General features: G+C 41.6%; 1 protein-coding gene across 5 annotated transcripts in view; it reads right to left on the reverse strand.

Annotated features, from left to right (window-relative positions):
• Positions 1-17,259, reverse strand: part of Unc80 (unc-80 homolog, NALCN channel complex subunit) — a 181,223-nt gene that overhangs the window by 36,198 nt on the left and 127,766 nt on the right. For all 5 annotated transcript variants that reach the window (XM_052193540.1, XM_052193538.1, XM_052193537.1 and 2 more), the window contains 12 exons: positions 16,499-16,599; positions 15,438-15,524; positions 14,356-14,539; positions 13,154-13,248; positions 11,548-11,637; positions 10,478-10,579; positions 8,153-8,333; positions 5,435-5,703; positions 3,631-3,765; positions 3,078-3,216; positions 2,370-2,466; positions 460-630 (listed from right to left, as the gene is read on the reverse strand). In XM_052193540.1, coding sequence (XP_052049500.1) covers positions 460-630; positions 2,370-2,466; positions 3,078-3,216; positions 3,631-3,765; positions 5,435-5,703; positions 8,153-8,333; positions 10,478-10,579; positions 11,548-11,637; positions 13,154-13,248; positions 14,356-14,539; positions 15,438-15,524; positions 16,499-16,599 — 1,651 coding nt within the window. The remainder of the gene's footprint in view (positions 1-459; positions 631-2,369; positions 2,467-3,077; positions 3,217-3,630; positions 3,766-5,434; positions 5,704-8,152; positions 8,334-10,477; positions 10,580-11,547; positions 11,638-13,153; positions 13,249-14,355; positions 14,540-15,437; positions 15,525-16,498; positions 16,600-17,259) is intronic.

A 17,259-nucleotide genomic window follows, 5' to 3' on the forward strand; every position in this document is an offset into this window, starting at 1 on the left:
CTCTGAACTGTGTGTGCAATCATACTCACTCTCTCTTGTCTCCACCCCCTGTCTCTTTTTGTAAAGGTGAAAACTAAAAACTAATCAAACAGCTAATTAAAATGTGGATTGCATCTTCATAGTCACTAACATATCCCTTTGCTACAGGGTTTTGTTTACCACTGGCCTAAAAATCTCCATAGAAACGCATCAAGTTATATGTGATTGTGTGTTTAGTAATCATTTCGGAAAGTCATCATTATTGCTACTGCCGCTATTCAGAGTGCTTAGCACTAAATATCCAGGTAATTTAGGGAGCAGTTACAGTTATAAGCCATAAGGGGCTAAGTAGCTGTCTCTACAAAAAAAAGTTGTCTGTAAGCCATAAACAAAGGTCAGGTTTTAGAGATATTTAGCCACAACCAGTTCCCGCGGTGTTTGGTGTTGTTTTAGGCTGTGGTTATCTGCCTCTGAGATTACCTGGTGAGGACCTCCACACTGTACAGAAGGGCTTGTAGCGATGTGGCCAGAGCAGCTGTGGCAGCAATCTCTTCCCGGGCAGCAGGCACGGTCTCTACCTGGGACGTCTGCCTCTTCATCTTCTGTAGGTAGCACGGAACTAAAGCCTCCAAGACCATCAGCATCTGAAGGCTGTAAGCACCAGAAAGAAAGCCATGTCACATCACAGGTCACATCACACAGGGTCGTGTGACATCCAGGAGCATGGAAACACCATCAGAGGAGTTCTACTCCCTTTCTTGTGCAACACCAAGCAAGAGCAATGGAAACTACTGGATGTGTTGACTATCATTCATAATTCAGCACCCAGCAACAGGTGAGGAAGCCTCTCTTAATAAAACATATGAGCTAAGTAAGAACCATTAGCTATTTGTACAAATGGCCAAAAGAAGGGCAGAATATTGGCAGTGTGCCATAGACCATTCAGGGTAACACGCTTCCTTCCCCAGCAAAGCCTCTGTTTGGGAATGTGCTGAGGACAGTTTTTCAGTCAGAGTAATTTTGAGACACCATTAGATCCTTTCCTAAGAAGATGCCTTCAGAAGCCTAAGCCATTCTACAACAAGAGTTGGTAGATGTTGTTATTTTGATGGAATCTGGCAATATGTCCTTACTAGACTGAGAGGACACGACTCACTGGATAGGGGGCACACTGGGTGGAGCAAAGAACTGCCAGAAACCTCAACTTAAAGAGAAGATGGAATCAAAATACCAGGAGTTTCTGCCATGTCTTTTTCAGCACCAGGACCTGCTTTCTGAAGGGATATCTATCTGCACAGACCCAGATCTCTACAGTAAGAATGTGACAATTTTCAGAACTTGATGGGTATGGAGCTATGACACATTTTTAGGTTCTAATACACTTATGATGGCCTATAAAAAGGAGGCAAGAAATCAGTGTATTTCCTGAGAAAGTAAAGGATTTTGCCCTAGGCTGCCAAGGTCTTAATGTCAATGATTACCAGAGGCATCTAACTGGCGATGTGTAGAAAACAAAATAGAACAAAATGTTTGTGTTCATTCTGGAGTGCTTTCTGGAACTGAGTATTGCAGGAGGGGCAGGGAACTGGGAGCAAGACCACAATATAGTCTGCAGATTTTCTTCTCTTAAAGGCCACAGTCATACCTGTCTACCTTTTGCATAATGTCTATTTCTCATTAAAGATGACAAAAATCCCCATCTTACTGATTACATTTTATTTATTTATCCCTGATATTTCTTTCGAGTAAAAAGCTCAATTAAGACAAATTCTGGCCACCTCTTGTCCTTTATTCATTCAGTTGTATCAGAGGAGAGGCCCCTCTAAAGGGCAAATGTGCAAAGAGAGTGAGCAAAGGAAGCTTGGCTCCTCCCCCTGGCATGTGCGCCAACAGAGCGGGTTGTTAACACGAGGTGAAACTTATGTATCCAACCAGAGCCAACTTCCTGGAACTGGGGTGACTCACTTCCTCTGTGAATCATTTGCTTCCCTGTTCAGTTCATGTCAAAATAACAGAGGAGATTCATGTCACCGCACAACCTTTGTGTGCGCAGTCCTCAGAGGGGGGTGGCACAGATGGTTTAAATGTCTGTTATGAAATTTTGTCTGCTAACAGCTTATAATTATGTAAGTGGAAAAGTATCTTTTAACGAGAGTAAACATCTTTGCCTCTGTATAGAAGTCCAAATTTGGGGATTTCAAATTCAGGAAGATTTACAGTATTTTCAGGACTTCTGCTATTGAATTTTTTTTTTCTAAATTTGGTTTTTAGGAGATTGCTCATCAGAATGTTACAGAAAGAGTTGCCAAACATGAGCTTCCTTTCTGTTTCATTTCTTTCCTACACCTACTCATCGCGAGGGACAGAAAGGAAGGCTGCAGCCACCTCACCTTCTGAATGACTCAGGAGCATAAGCCACCACAGTGACGCAGAGCTTGATGGCCTCACTGATGGAGAATGTCAGGTCTTCATTTCCATAGCAGAAATCTGCAAAGACGCAGTGCGCGTGACTCCAGGAGCAACAGCCAGCATTGCCACCACACACCTTGTCTTTCCTGCTCAATCTGGCCTTTTAGCTCTTAGATTTTCATTTCTGAATTCTGCAAGCTATACATTTCTCATCTGAAGATAACAAAATTCTGCTTCCTACATTCAAACAACTGGATCACAAATAAAGGAGATCTTAACAATCTTACCTAACAGAAGCTACTCAGGCATTTTAATTGCCTGAGGTAGAACAGAAAGCTTCATTTTTGAATTATATCTAATCCTATATGCTACATAACCACAAAAGAAGTCTATTTGCTAAGAAGTGATGAAATTAAACTTTTTGAGTAGGGTCTAAGGAGAAATGTTTTTCTATGATTTTCATGACAGAGGATTCCTTATTCTGTAAATTCTCAAAATTTAAGACAAGAAAATTATAAAAAATATCTACTCACTCAAAATATAACATTGTTCTATTTATTTTTGATTTAGTTGTATGTACTATATAATAATTTTAGTTATGCATAGTTTTAATTGATTACAGACATGCATAAATTTATTCAAATAATTGCAATAGGAAAAAGAATGCTGGGGAGGGGGTTTGTATTTACCCAGTGACTTAAGGGGCTTCTCAGCTTTAACCAGCTCTAGAATGTCCAATATATCAGTGGTTTCTCCCTCCAGAGACTGTAGCAAGTCAAACAGACACTGAGCAGACACGCCTTTGCTAGGTCTTGGATTGGCAGCATCCTACATAAAAACAATACAAAAGAAACAACTTTCATTTTACTGATTGTCATGTTAGTACTGATATTGCCAACTGGAAATTCAAAATTTGTAAGTGAATATATATATATTTGTAAGTGTATATATATATATATATATATATACACATATGATTATATATCAGATATATCATAATATTTATGTGTAGTTCAACTTATATAACTCAGTCTGACATTATGCTGAAGAATGTTAGGGCTCTACTAAATGCCAGCAGTAAGTCACACACATTTTAAGCTTCCTTCCTGTCCACTCTGGAGTTTTGCAATATCCCTGCCTGCCTCTGCACTCTGCCCAAACCCAAGTGATGCCCGACTCCCTGCTGCTACCTTTAAAATTTCCCTTTGGTACCTTTTCACTTATCACTCATATCTTACTCACTGGGAACTCCAAGAGAGGGGCCACACTAGCAAACAGCTGGAGCACAAAGGGCTTCCGGTGTAGGATGTAGAACTGGTGGCAGGCAAATTCGATGGCTCGGCGCAGCTGGGGGTTGCTTTCATAGTCTGAGTATACCTACAGAGAAATAGTCCCATACTTAGAAAATACCTTCACAATGTGCCAAAGTAGTGTTTACTTATAAAACTTCCCATGGTCATAGGAAATACAGAAAGGGGGTACTGTTGCTGGTAGTATAGAGTATAAAAGCATCAGATTTCTTGAGATAATTTGGTGATAGACATAAAACTCCTATAAACTATAAATATATTTTTTTCTGATTTTTTCCCCAGGAAGCTTAAGACTAGACATTTATTTCAATGAAAGAAGTAGACACAAAGTTTACCTAAAAATACCTGCTTCTGACTAGTTGTAATAGTGAAAAACTTGAAATAAGTTAATCATAAGTGGTAGCTGGTTAAGTGGATAATCGTACATGTATTGTATAAATATACCGCCCTTTCATGAGCTACCCAGCAGCTGATGGGCACCTAGGCTGCTTCCTGGCTGCTGTGAATGGACCAACAGAGAACACGGCATCTCTGTCGTAGGCTGCAGCATCCTTTGGGCGCATGGCCATGAGGAGAACAGGTGGATTGTGTGGTAGCCCTGTGCATATCTTCCCAGGCACCTCTTCTCTGATATCCAGAGGTGGCACCAGCTGTGCCCTTCACAGCTCTGAGCAGGTGTTGCCCCTTCCCACATCCTGGCATTGTCCTCATTTGTTCTAGGGGTTTGTCTGTCATGCTTATGCTCTAAAGCTCAATCGCTGTATGAAATTCATACGATGGTTTTTATTACTAGAAAAAGGCTATCCATTTGAATATATAGTATAATGCACTTTTAATTTGATGCCTGCACGTCAGGGAACATAAATGTTTTTGGGGGAAGAAGAGTTGCGGGTGACCTGCATGTTTTGTCTAAACTGTATTGTCTCAGTTTTACAGTGCATGTAATTACGTTAGGTAAAAGAGGAAATGCTATTACTTGAAAAAGAGACAGACAGTCTTGTGGTAAGAACAGGTTTCTTGCCATCACTGGATGAAGCAGATTGTATTTTGTACAAGCGTACACTACTTTCATAATGTTCACTAAAATGTTCCCCCAAACAGGCAGCTGGAATTAGCCCCAGGTCCTGTCTGACTTATCTTCAGTGTTCTACTCCCAAGTAGAGCCAGGTGCACATTGGGCATGTGAAACAGAAAATCTTGCTAAAGTCAACTGCTCCTATCCCTTGTGCCTAAATTTCTGGCACTAGAAATCCCTGTTCAAACTGAGGTCCCTGTTCAACAGAAGGCAGTCTGCCATCCAGCTCCCTCAAGGGCAGCACAGACTGTCCTTCACTGCCTACAGTACCTACCCTACCACAAGGCTTGGTAAAAACCATGCACTGCTGGGCCCTCACACAGAGTTTCTTATTTGGCAGGTCTGAGATTGGGCCCAGCAGAGTCAATTGTTGTTGAGGGATACCGAGGCTGCTGGTCCAAGATGCCACATTTTTTTGGAGTTAGCGTGCTATGTAACATGGGAAAACTGTCCCAGTTCCTAACTCTGGGACAGTATCTTAGGACAGCACTGAAGATGTGAGTTCTTGAAAAATCTAGGTGGGGATTTTATTGGGTGCCTTCTGCGGTAACAAAGGAGATAACTTTGTCATATGGAAATGCTTCTTTACAAATATCATTGGATTGCTTGGTCTGAGCAGGGCTAGGTCCCTTTTGTAGCTGGGACAGGAGACCCCAGGCACCTGCAGCATGGTGGGGAGAATCCACTGGTAGCCACTGAGAGAGAACAGGTGATTGAAGTGGACAGCTGTGTTGATGACAGTGGCGGCATACTGCCTGAGCAGCGCGCTGTCTTCTGGGTGGAGAATCAGAGCCCCGTTGAATACATTGAGAAAAAGCATGATTTCGTCTCCCCAGGGAAACTCGCTCGGCATGCCCAGAAACATCTCCTCCAGGAGCTGGATCCACAAGCTTTTCTGCAGGGTGTCGAGGCCAAACAGTTCCTTCCCAGCTGTGAGAACACGAGACAGCAGAGGCAGAATTAACTCCACGCCAGCCCTGTCAGCATAAGCCAATGCCAGGGTGCCACTAGCTCCCATGTATTTGTTTCCATTCCAGAATATGGGCAACAGAAAGGTTTCCCAGCTTAACACTTCTTGAATCCCTGAGGCTGTGTGCACACTTCTTTGATTGGACTCCAGGCGAGCCAGGACAGGCATTTGCAGTGTTGTGCTGTTAAATAAACTGCATCGCTAAAAGAGATACTATTGTAGTTGGACAACAGTTAGGCCTGGAATCAGTGCCTGTTTTCTTATCACTGTTTAGACCAGAATTCACTCATTCTCTCTCTCTCTCTCTCTCTCTCTCTCTCTCTCTCTCTCTCTCTCTCGCTCTCGCTCTCGCTCTTGCTCTCGCTCTCGCTCTCTCTCCCCTTTAATTTAAATTGTTTTATTTACTTTACATCTGGATGACAGTCCCCCTCCCTCCTCTCTTCCCAGTCTCAGCCTTATATATATCCCTGCCCCCCAGTGACCCTACCACTTCTCTTTAGAGAAGGGGAGAGGCACCCTTGGGTATCACCCCATATTGGGGCATCAAGTCTCAGCTGGTGTAGGCATATCCTCTTCCACTGAGGCCCAAGCAGGCAGTCTCAGTAGCAGGGAAGGGGATCCAATGGCAGGGGACAGAGACTGAGATAGCCCCTGTTCAATTTGTTAGGGGACCAGAACTCTTTCTGTTAGGGACTCTGAAGTACAGTGATGGTAATTGAAGTTGCTTGTTCCAAATAAGTAACATGATGTTCTCAGCTGGATCTCTTACTATTTCTCTGACTCTGTCACACTTCAGCATATTCAGTGAGGTGTGCTGACAGTATGTTGCTGATCCCTGTGTGGCCTTGGTGGGGACAGAGTGGCACAGCTTCTGCCCCTGGGACAGGGCCCCGTGTGGACCTCCATGAGTGTGGATGGCCGCTGTGGGTATAAGGTTTGTTTGTGTAATAATGCACCTATTTTCTGGACCTGGTACTAGCAGTGGAGGACTCTTTCCTTCTGAGGACTGTCCTCTCTGTTATCCTTAATGACTCCATGAGTGCAGGAGTTGAAGGTATGGCTATGTCTCAGCAAAATGGTAAACACTGGGACCTTTAGGACAGCCCATAAGGCTGCGGAAAAGAACTCTAAAACCATAAGTTTAAAATATAATTTCTCAATTATGCAAAATATAAGGATAAAATATGAATTATCGGGGGAGGCGCTTCATGAATCTAATGGAACAAGGCAGCTACACTAAGAATCAGCTTGTCAGAAAGATACAAGGCAGGCAGATTCCTGAGCTCAAGGTCAGCAAGTCTAGGCCCGGGTGTGGTAGAAATAATAATTCCAGGACAAGATCCTGAAAAAACCCAGCCAGTTTATCATATTTGCTTAACAGAAGCAGGCAGATCTCTGCAATCTTTTTCAAAGTTAAAAGAAATTGTGAGTTTGCTGTCTCCTAAGAATTAAAGGGCTGAGGTCATGGGATGCTGATTCAACAAAAGGAATGTTTACATAATAATGCAAGCATTTTCTAGAACCTGTACTACCAGTGGAGTGAAGTGATATGTAAATTTAAAAATTGGGCTTTTGGTCTGCCTGGGCTAGCAGAGCACACTAGCAGTTCTTATTAGAATTTCTCTAGAGAGGGCTGAGCTGTCTGGAGATCTCAGAGAGCTAAAACAGCCTTCCGAGAATTTTTTTCTAACAGGATTTCTGATTTGGTCAGAAAACTCAAGGCTATTTTTTTTTACAGCAGCTTTTATGATTTTAGTACAAAAAAACCCCCATGAGCTACCCAGGTAGATAGCTTTTACAATTTTAAGTAGGTGAGAGAGAGCTGTCTCAATGAGGAAGTTTTTAGAGTAGCAAGGAAAAGCTGTCTAGAGTAGAGCAGAAGAGTGTGGGGGAGTGGAGGGTGAGAGATGGAGAGAGATGGAGGGAGAGGAAGGGAGGGAGATAGGGAGGGAGAGACAGGCAGGCAGGCAGACAGGGAGTGCTGCCTGGAAAGCCATCTCAGCAGGTCCTAGGCAGCCATCTTGAATCCACAATTTGACTGAGTCATCTGTTTTCACCATTCCCAGATACCCCTTCTCTCAGCACTCCCTCCAAGCAGAGGTTGGTCCTTGGCAGTATGCACTCCTCCGGTACACAAAATCCAAGGACAGTGTGGTTATTTTTTGTCCTTTCCAAAGTTCCCTCATGCCTTTGCTAACTTCTTCCCAACCCAGAGGCAACTACTGTTCTGACATGTGTGTGTGTGTGTGTGTGTTGCAGGATTAGCTTGGCTCCCTTTAACCTTCTTATGCACTCAATCTGAGTTTTAACACAACCTCCCGCTGACTCAGAGGAATACTCAGGTTTGAGAACCACGTGGTCCAGTGGTCAGATCAAACCAAGAGGAGTGCCTCTTTTTTCCTGTACTACCTTGTGGGTCACTGAAGAGAGAAAACTCAGCATCTATTGCACTCCGAGGGAAGGAGGGCAGCCGAAGAAGGTCCTCCTGGAGCATGGAGACATGTGACTGCTTGTGGGCTGTGGGGATCTTCTGGGTTAGGGAGATGAGGAACAGGACCCGCCCTACTTCCTCCAGCTTCCGGGTGAACACCTGGAGGAGCAGACAAAGAGCAGACTTAGGAACCTGAAGCGCGGAGACACTGAAGATCTTCAGTAACAAACCTGGATGATAAAATGAAACAGGGATGGGTGGAAAGAGGAAAGGGTACTTTTACCACGTAGGAATAATAGACAGTGTTTAATGGACTCTCCGTGCCTGATGCTGTCTGAGCTCAGGGATGCTATGGCCTTGAAAAGCATAAAGAAGGGATTGTCAAGAGTCCAGAACTCCACAGAGCCCCATTGTGTGCGCATCCTAACACAGAAACCTTTCTCTGCTGTGGAGCTGGCAGTCAGTTACAATTGCTGCTGCTTCTCCACAGACGCCTTAAGCTCTTCCCTGGTGGTTCTGGGTTTGTCTTTTTAAGAAAAGGACGAAGTGGAATCTAGGAATACACGATTCATAGAAAAGCTGATGGCCCCTAGATAACTCATTTGTTCCAGAGTTTGGAAGGCATCTTTCTGGGGGGCTCTTGGTCTCATCTTTGCTCTTGATAACCACTGGGCAAAGGGCTAGGATTAGGAAGTTCCTGAGTAATGAACAGTTGTTGCAGAAAATTATGGTAATGCTAGACCATAATGCCAGCTTCCATGTCTTCCTCTCCCTGGGGAACTTAGATATCTCAAGATTCCAGCCTGGAACAGAGAGCTCAAGTGCCCTGTTTACGGCACTCTCTGAAGTAAGGTTTTAAACATGCTATTCACAAACACATGCCTGTGAACTAGCGGTTTTGACCATGCTTTTGGCTATCTTGCTGTCAGTATTGAAGGCCGAGGTCCCTCTGGTGTGATGGTCTTTGACACTGTGCACGGAGAAGACCTTTCAGTTTTAAGGAAGCACTTTTCACCTGGCTGTAGACACAGCATCTTCTTTTTTTAAAAAAGCAATTTAGGCAGTTAACGCTAGCCACCTTAAAGGTTTATTTTAGTGTTCTAAAACTTTGCCAACCTCATTTATCTCACAAACAATATTTTAATGTGAAATTAGCATCTTTGATGCGTGCAGAAAAATTGAATTGGTCACTGTCTTCGAATTCTTCTTTATATACTTTACTTAAAATAAAAGTTACTAAAATATGTGCACAGTAAAATTATACTGAGGGAATGATCAGTTTTGGAAGGGTGTATGAAGTCATGTTCTGCATGCAGATGGCTGAGTTTCCTAAGATCAGAGTCTGAGATCAAGCATATGAATGCTCTTCTGCTTTTAATATTAAATGTAAGTATTACCGCTCGGCTCTGCCTTTTTCTGATTTAAAAAACTGTCAGATTCTTAGCTGCTCAGTAGGCATGGAATCTAGATCTTAGTTCAATGCTATTTTGAAGTAGCTTTTCTTATTTTCATCTGAGTTAACTCACTGTGTCAGTAGCGTATGAACTCTACTATTTATACTTTGCACGCATGTGGTATATGTACATAGACAAGTGTGCTTGCCCCAGGTCAGTTTTCTGTGTCTTCCTCTATCACTTTCAATCTTATTTTTGAGATCAGCTGTCACCTGAGCTCATGATTTCATTTAGGGTAGCTGGCCGGAGAGCCCTGTGAATCTACGACCTTCCTCTCCTTTCCCCCAGCACTGGGATTACAGATACACACTACAACTCATAGCTGTTTGTGTATGTTGGGAATTAGAACTCACGTTCTTTATGCTTACACAGCAAGCACTACCCACTGAGCTATCTTCTCAGCCCCCAATTTTTTCTTCATTTGAGAGAAGGTCTCATGGAGTCCAGGCTGGCCTTGGAATTCATATGTAGCTGAGGATGAGCTTAAACTCCGGACCTGCCTCCACCTCCGGACCTGCCTCCAGTCATATGCTATCAGAAATCACTTACATATTTTTTCAGTACTACATTATAAAACTATACTCACACCTAGAAAGTAGCCAGTTAATAAGTTAGAGCATTTTTATTATATGCTTCACATTATCCTATGTGAGTTTCTCTGAATACATTACACACCATGATCCAACATAGAAAACTTGCATTTTTGAGGGCACAGTCTTTTAAGCAAGGTCATTTATCATCCAGTATCTGAAGAGAGGAGCATAATGGAAATGCAAACTCTCAAGGCGGAGAGCTTACAGATTACCCTCCCCCAATCGTGACCCAGAATAAAAAGGCATGGTTAAACACCTGCTTCTGAATGAGCTCCTGCCCCTTTTCTGGATGCATATGTACGAGGTTCAGCTGTGGAGAGACGGACCTCCGGAAGGGATAAATATCTCGAACATAGGTCTGTGGTGGGTTACACAGAGAGAGAAAAACCAGGTCAATGCTAGTTGTTTTTATTCTCATTTCTTCTTTACCCAAAACTCAGGGAGATAAAATGTTCATTTATTTTCTAATGGTTTTTATTCTTGCTACCTTACACTCCTCATTTTCCTAGAACCCTAAAAAAAGGCAAAGCCCTTTCCTCAGGAAAGCTTCACTCTGCCCAATCAGGCTACCCAGTCAGCACTGGGTACAAGGTCAGCAGATACATTAATCTGTTGGAGGGTTAATCTAAAGTGATGCTGGGACCATCTGAGGTGTTATTTTCTTCATCAGACCGTGTTGCCATCATCATGGTTAAAAAGGAGAGAAAGTCAAGGTAGGGCTAAAATTTCAAACAGGCAGACAGTTGCCATTGCTGTATGCAGGTGGTGGTGGGCAGTCTTCACTGTCAACTTAACCTCATGGGCTGGGGACTGGGACTGAATTAAAAAGAAGGAAGCCAGCTGAGCAGACTCTTGGTCTGCTTCCTGACTGTTGGTGCCATGTAGCTGACGGGCCTCCACGTGTCCTGTCACCATGCATTTCTGACTTCGATGGACTGTATCCTCTCAATTGTGAGCCAAAATAAACATCCCTTTCTTACGTTCCTTTCTGTGTGGTATCTGGTCACAGCAATGAGAAAAGCTGCCAATACAATACAAAAATATGAATTATCCACCCATATCAACTATGATGAGTGGTTAACTGCTTAAGCTGGCATATCTCCTTCAGTGACTACAATTACCCCAGCCCATGTACTATTATTACTTTCCCTTTATAAATCAGGACAATAAGGGGCAGAAAAGTAAATCAATTGCTCCAAAGCCAAAGAGACACAAGTGCCCATGCTTATAACCTGAGTCAGGGATGCTTTAATAATCGTAAGCCGCTCTTAGGAAGGGTTTGGTGAGCCCAGACACACAGCGTGGACATCCTGACGGCAGACCTACCTTGTTATAGTGGATGAGGTTCCATCGTTTATCCATGAGAAAATAATGTGTTGACTGCGATTCTGGGATGTTGAAAAACTCCAGACACTCCTAGAACAATAGCAACAAATTTATAAATGTTTATGGAGAATACATTACTCAGTAGATGGATAGTATGCTAGAAAGACATAAGGTAATTCTTATAGGGACAAGAAAACCTATAGTGCTAAATTTACCTAAAAGTAAGATAGTAAATACTGGTAATATAAATCATCTACTCTTACAGTGTCCAAAGTGGCACAGTTTTAATTATGACCAAGTGCTAGTGAAAGCGACAGTGGCACCTCCTGGGCAAGGGATTAGGGAAAGCATGCTTTGTAACAGCATCAAGAATACTCCAAGCTATAATGTATCCCCTGATTATTGTGAACTGGCTCCAGAGCTCTCGTCATAGAAAACTTGTATAATCAAACTGCTATGCTACTACTGATAAAGGAAACTGGCCAGGGAGTTCCTATGATTTATGTTACGCTGGCAATAGTGAAGCCATGGAGGGAACATATTGTCTGAATCTTGATATCCACCGTTCAGTGCAAGTATGCAAATGGCTTGTGTCAAGAGCTTGCTAGCTTCAAAGAACCTTCCATATTCACTGGCGATCTTGAAGAATCTGAAACGAAGTCATGTCCCCACTATATTTTTTTAACTTATATTAGAACTCAGAACTGGGTTCCGGTCTTATCTAGTGAGGGAAGATTACTGAAGACTTGGACTCCAGATGAGTGGAGATTGATATCCTACTTATTGCTTTACACTACAAGTCTTGCATGCATGAGTAGTAATCAACTGTAATTCTTTTGAGGCAGACTGTTACAACTCTTAGAACATGTTTGCGTTTTTATGAGATTTCTCTGTGTGCAAATGTATGGGTCTATGCATCTGTATGTTTCTTGTTTCTTAATTTCTTTTCTCTCTCTTTTTTTTCTAGCCTGGTTTGTTTCTTTGTTTGTTTTAGATACTTGTTTGCATTGGGTGGGTGAGGTGAGCAGGATCTGGGAGGAGTTTCAAGAGAGGTTCCATGATCACAATATATGAAAAAAAATTATCTTCAATTTCAAATTAAAAGTTCTGTTTTCAAATTTAAAGAAAAAAATCTATTTTCAATTTTAAAAAAAGGGAAAATAAAGAAAATTTTTTGCCTACCTGATATTTTCTAAGGTATATATTTCCCGTATCTAGATTCCACTTGGTATTGTATCAGTTGACAGACTGAATTTACTTTGTGAGCAAATCCATGGCACAGTAAAAGCTCAAACAGTAGCACACCAAATATTCCTACAACTGAGTCTGCCGCTTCCAGGGGTGTTGGGAATAACAGTCAAGGCTGCACTGCGGTTTGAGACAGAATTTGCCAAATTTTAACTGCTTTAATGTGGAGTTAAGATGTCAATTACAAGTGGGGGACCTCATGTAAGTGTACAATATTAGAGCGAAGAATTGGGCGTGTTCATTTGAATACAGAAAATGCCACTTATTTTAATTCCAAAACATGTTTACTGCGGGGGCATAGGTATGCATAAAAATCATTTCTGTCAAAAAAAAAAAAACAAAAACAAAACTTTCCTACCTTCAGCAGGGCTTCGAACTGAGTGTCTTCATGGACTGGCAGCTGGGTTGGGATATCACATTCATTCTGCCCATGAACTACCAAGGTTTTGGTACCTATTCAAAATACATATAACCATGAACATAGTCTTTCACGTAAGCTTGCATTTAATGCATAAAACATTAAAATTAATTTAGTATCATTAAGCTGATTTCCATTGTTGTTCTTATCAACATTCTTTTTTAAGTTAGGTAGTTTGCTCTTGAAATAGAAAATAGAGTCTTATCTAGCTCAGGCTGATATAAAACTAGCTATGTTGTTAGGCTCATAAGAATGTGAGTGACTATATGACATTTTCGTATTTAAAAAAGCCTATTTTTCTTCTGCATACTCGACAAAGCATATAAATGCATAATAATCCACGTCACCTGTTGGATGGTTATCACAAACCAGGCCTTTCAAGTAAGCATTTTATATACAAAAACAATTCATCACAATTGTGAGTTAGTAATCACATTCATATATCAGGTACATGGAAAGGAATCATAAAAAAAATGGTTTTATTTTTCCCACAGCGAATTCCGGTTATAAGTCTCGTGAAGGGCAGTGTTGATTTTAACACGGGGCTTCTTTGCTGCCTGAACCTGTGTCCTCACCTCTGCATCTCACCTCTTTCTCCTTATTCCCATTCATGTTTCATCTTACTGGATACTTCTCACACGGGGATAAAGCACTAGTAAAATCTTCACCTCAGGGACAAGCCCATTGTGCTGTGTGAAGAGGAACTGTTTCTAGAGTTTATGCCATGCATATTCTTTTCTAATTCTCCCTTTTCCTGTTTTTCATAAAGCCTTCTCTCATTGGGTTTACAAAGGCCCAGGGTCCTTACCATACAAACAATGTCATTCAAATAGCAGTGCCAAAAATTCACTCACAATGACTTTCAGTTTAACGGGCCCTCTGCTACACACTTAAATAAATCTTTAACCTTGGCTACTCTTCAAGGCCTGAATTCACAGGCACTCTGTTCAGATGTCTGCCTTTTCATCCCACAGGCTCTGAGTTTTGAAGGGGCTATTATATTTCTTCTGACTCTTCTAAACAAAAATTCTTGAATGTATTCAATGCCGAGGGTTGGAACTCTATTTTTCTTGTGAACGGAAAAAGTCCCATGTCTCTTGAAGAATAAACATACACATGTATAAATAGACATATGGATTGACCTGGCATGGAGGCAGTGACCAGCAGCTTCACCTCACACTGCTCCTTCTTCATCGTCTGCTTGAGATCCTTGAAGAAGAGGCCCTCCACATAGCCGACCACCTCCCACAGGAAGGTCAGTGTGGCAGAGATGGCGTCCATCCCCCACTCGCACGGGGTCCTCACAAAGTACATGATTAGTCCTACCTGAAGCAAAACACCAACCACCACAGAGTCACATCTTCCTACACCCTTGTTCCCATTGTTCTGGCTTTTGTTTTTAAGATGAAATCATCCTAACATTCATAGTCTCTGCTCAAATGCTTCCATGACACTTCTAATGACACTAATCAGCTGAAGACACAACAGGAAAACTTGACCAAGCTGGCTCACATGTGGATTGGACACTTATCTTTTTTTTTCCTTTGGGCTAGCCAACAAATGAACACTGAGAAAGAAGACAAAATTAGTCACTGACAAGATAAAGGGAGTATGATCATTTCTTATAAGTCTGGATTTGTAGTGGGAGCTAAGTTTAGCAGGCTGCTGTAGACACATATGCATATGGATAGCTCCCTCATAAAAGAAAGGGAGAGAACATCAACAAAGACATATGTTTGTTCTCTGCCTGGATTGAGGGACAATCTCAGAGCAGTTAAAATGTTCCGGCTTCCAAACAGCATGCATATTCATTTAGAGTTTATGGAGAAAGATGTGAAGAAACACATAAATCTTGGAGGGGTCAGAGAGAAGCTGTACAAGCAAGATAAAGCAGAGAGAGCTGCTATGGAAAACTACACTTATAATTTCTTTCTAGATGGCGTACACATGTGTTTTAAACAGGAAAGTAGGAAAAGGGCATGGGGAGGCTAAAAAGTAACATAAGAAAGTTGTCTAATGCTAAAATGAGAACCAAGATAACATTTATCGAGGATCTACAACATGCCAAAGATTGTGCCAGGCAAGGTTTTCCCCACACTCAAAGTGGAAACTTCCGCTGACCATCCTTCAATTAAATAATTATTGGGAAGTTATTGGAAGGGGTTTTTCCATCTCTCTTTCTCCATGTGCCTACCAGAAAATTCCACTAGCTGCTGAAACTCACCAAGTAGTTGAACAGGATGTGTGACGTTTGAGCTGGAAAGTCTCCAATATTTAAGAGAAGTTTGCGCAGCATGTACATTAGCTCATCCTGGAAGAAGAACAGACCCAGTCAGCAGCCAAGCTGAGAGAACCTGACTGCTTGAAAGTGGAGGGTGATTTTCCTTACTTTCAGCCATTTGTTAATTTCAACTATGTCTACCACTTTAGCATGGTAGAGGAGAAATTAATTACCCATAGACATAGAGAGCACATGTGATTCTTACTATTTAAATGAGCCAGAATACCTCCCCTTTATGGATAATATATAACTATCACCAAGTAGCAGACGATTTTATTTCAAAATAAAACTTGGCGCAGTGTCTATAGGTAAATTCCGTGAGAGTTAGGTACTTGATTGTACTTGTGATAGCTACCAGGTATAATGGGGATGTGGGAACTTAACCTGAGAAACTTATACACCCACTAGGTTAATTGACTTTATGAATTTAGTTACATAGGTTTCAAGTCAATGAGATAAAAGGAAGATAAATTGAAATGTCTGCAGTTAAACTTGCTTCCCAGAAACCAAACTTAATCTTCTAGTGAAGATAATCACTATAGAGACCAGAGTAAAATCATATTAATCACATTTTGTTTTTTTTAAAGTCTAGGAAACTACTTTTATGTGACACCTTACAGGTGGTCTGGTAAATTAGCTTTTTGGGTGATCGAGAAAACTAACACATTGGAATAACCCACTAACATTCTAGACTACCAAACTGCTAGAATTCCATAAGTGTATCTAACCCTAAAAATATAAGACTGCATTTAGTCTTTTCTAAAATATTGAATATATTGAAAGTCATTGGGTTATCAAGCAATGTACCATGCACACTTGGAAAAATCAATTACTAGCAAAATCTGAACAGAAATAGCAAAATTTCATATTGTTCGTCATTACTTAAAAGGCATTTATTGGCTGCATCTCAGAGGACATTGACAAGGCGGGTAGCTCTGTAAAGTTCCTTGCTTGCTTTCAGCAGAGTACATACTCATAGCTATCGAGAAGGAAGAGGAACTCACTTGTCTATTGCTGATGGTCAGTTTTTCTAGAAAATGTCGAAGAACTGTTGATGGATCTTCAATCAGACAGTTCCACAAGACTTGCTGGGCCACAGCACTGACTTTAGAAGAGAAAAGAAATGGCCATAAGTCCATTAACAAGAATAAAAGTTTTCAAGCAATTCTCTAAGCTTTGATGAGTTCTTTCTCCTTTTAAAGGTTTTCTGAAGTTGAAGTTCTTCTATCATGTGAGTGTCAGGGATCTAACTGCTGAACTGCCAGGTAAGTGGTACCTTAGGATCATGGTGGCTATTAGGGAAATTGACCACTTTCTGATCCAGGTCACTCCACAGGATGGTATTGTACTTTGTTCAACACCCCATGAGTAGGGAGAACATAGGCTCTGCTGGGAACCTACTGGTGTTTTACTAAATGGCCATGTTGTTAAACTTCTTTCTCAATGTTTATGTGTATATCCACAGACTTGTGCTGCTCTGAATCTTGGTCAGAGAAGTCCCTTTTGCCGGGAGGATTGATTAAGACAGAGACTCATGATTGTTTCAAGTCCCGAGAATAAGCGGTTGCAAGGATTCAGCCATTCAGTGGGTGTTCTGTATGAAATGCCTCCCATCAAAGCCCCAGGAGTGTGAAAGAGTGGGTATAAAAAATATTAGAAGCCAGCAGTTAGAGAGAATTACTATAAAATACTTTCTTCTGAATAGGTCAGAGTGGGTGCAGAATCAAATCACAGCAGATGCTGTTGCCTGCACAAGACTGAAGCA

Source organism: Apodemus sylvaticus, chromosome 9 (assembly GCF_947179515.1).
Source record: "Apodemus sylvaticus chromosome 9, mApoSyl1.1, whole genome shotgun sequence".
NCBI lineage: Eukaryota > Metazoa > Chordata > Mammalia > Rodentia > Muridae > Apodemus > Apodemus sylvaticus.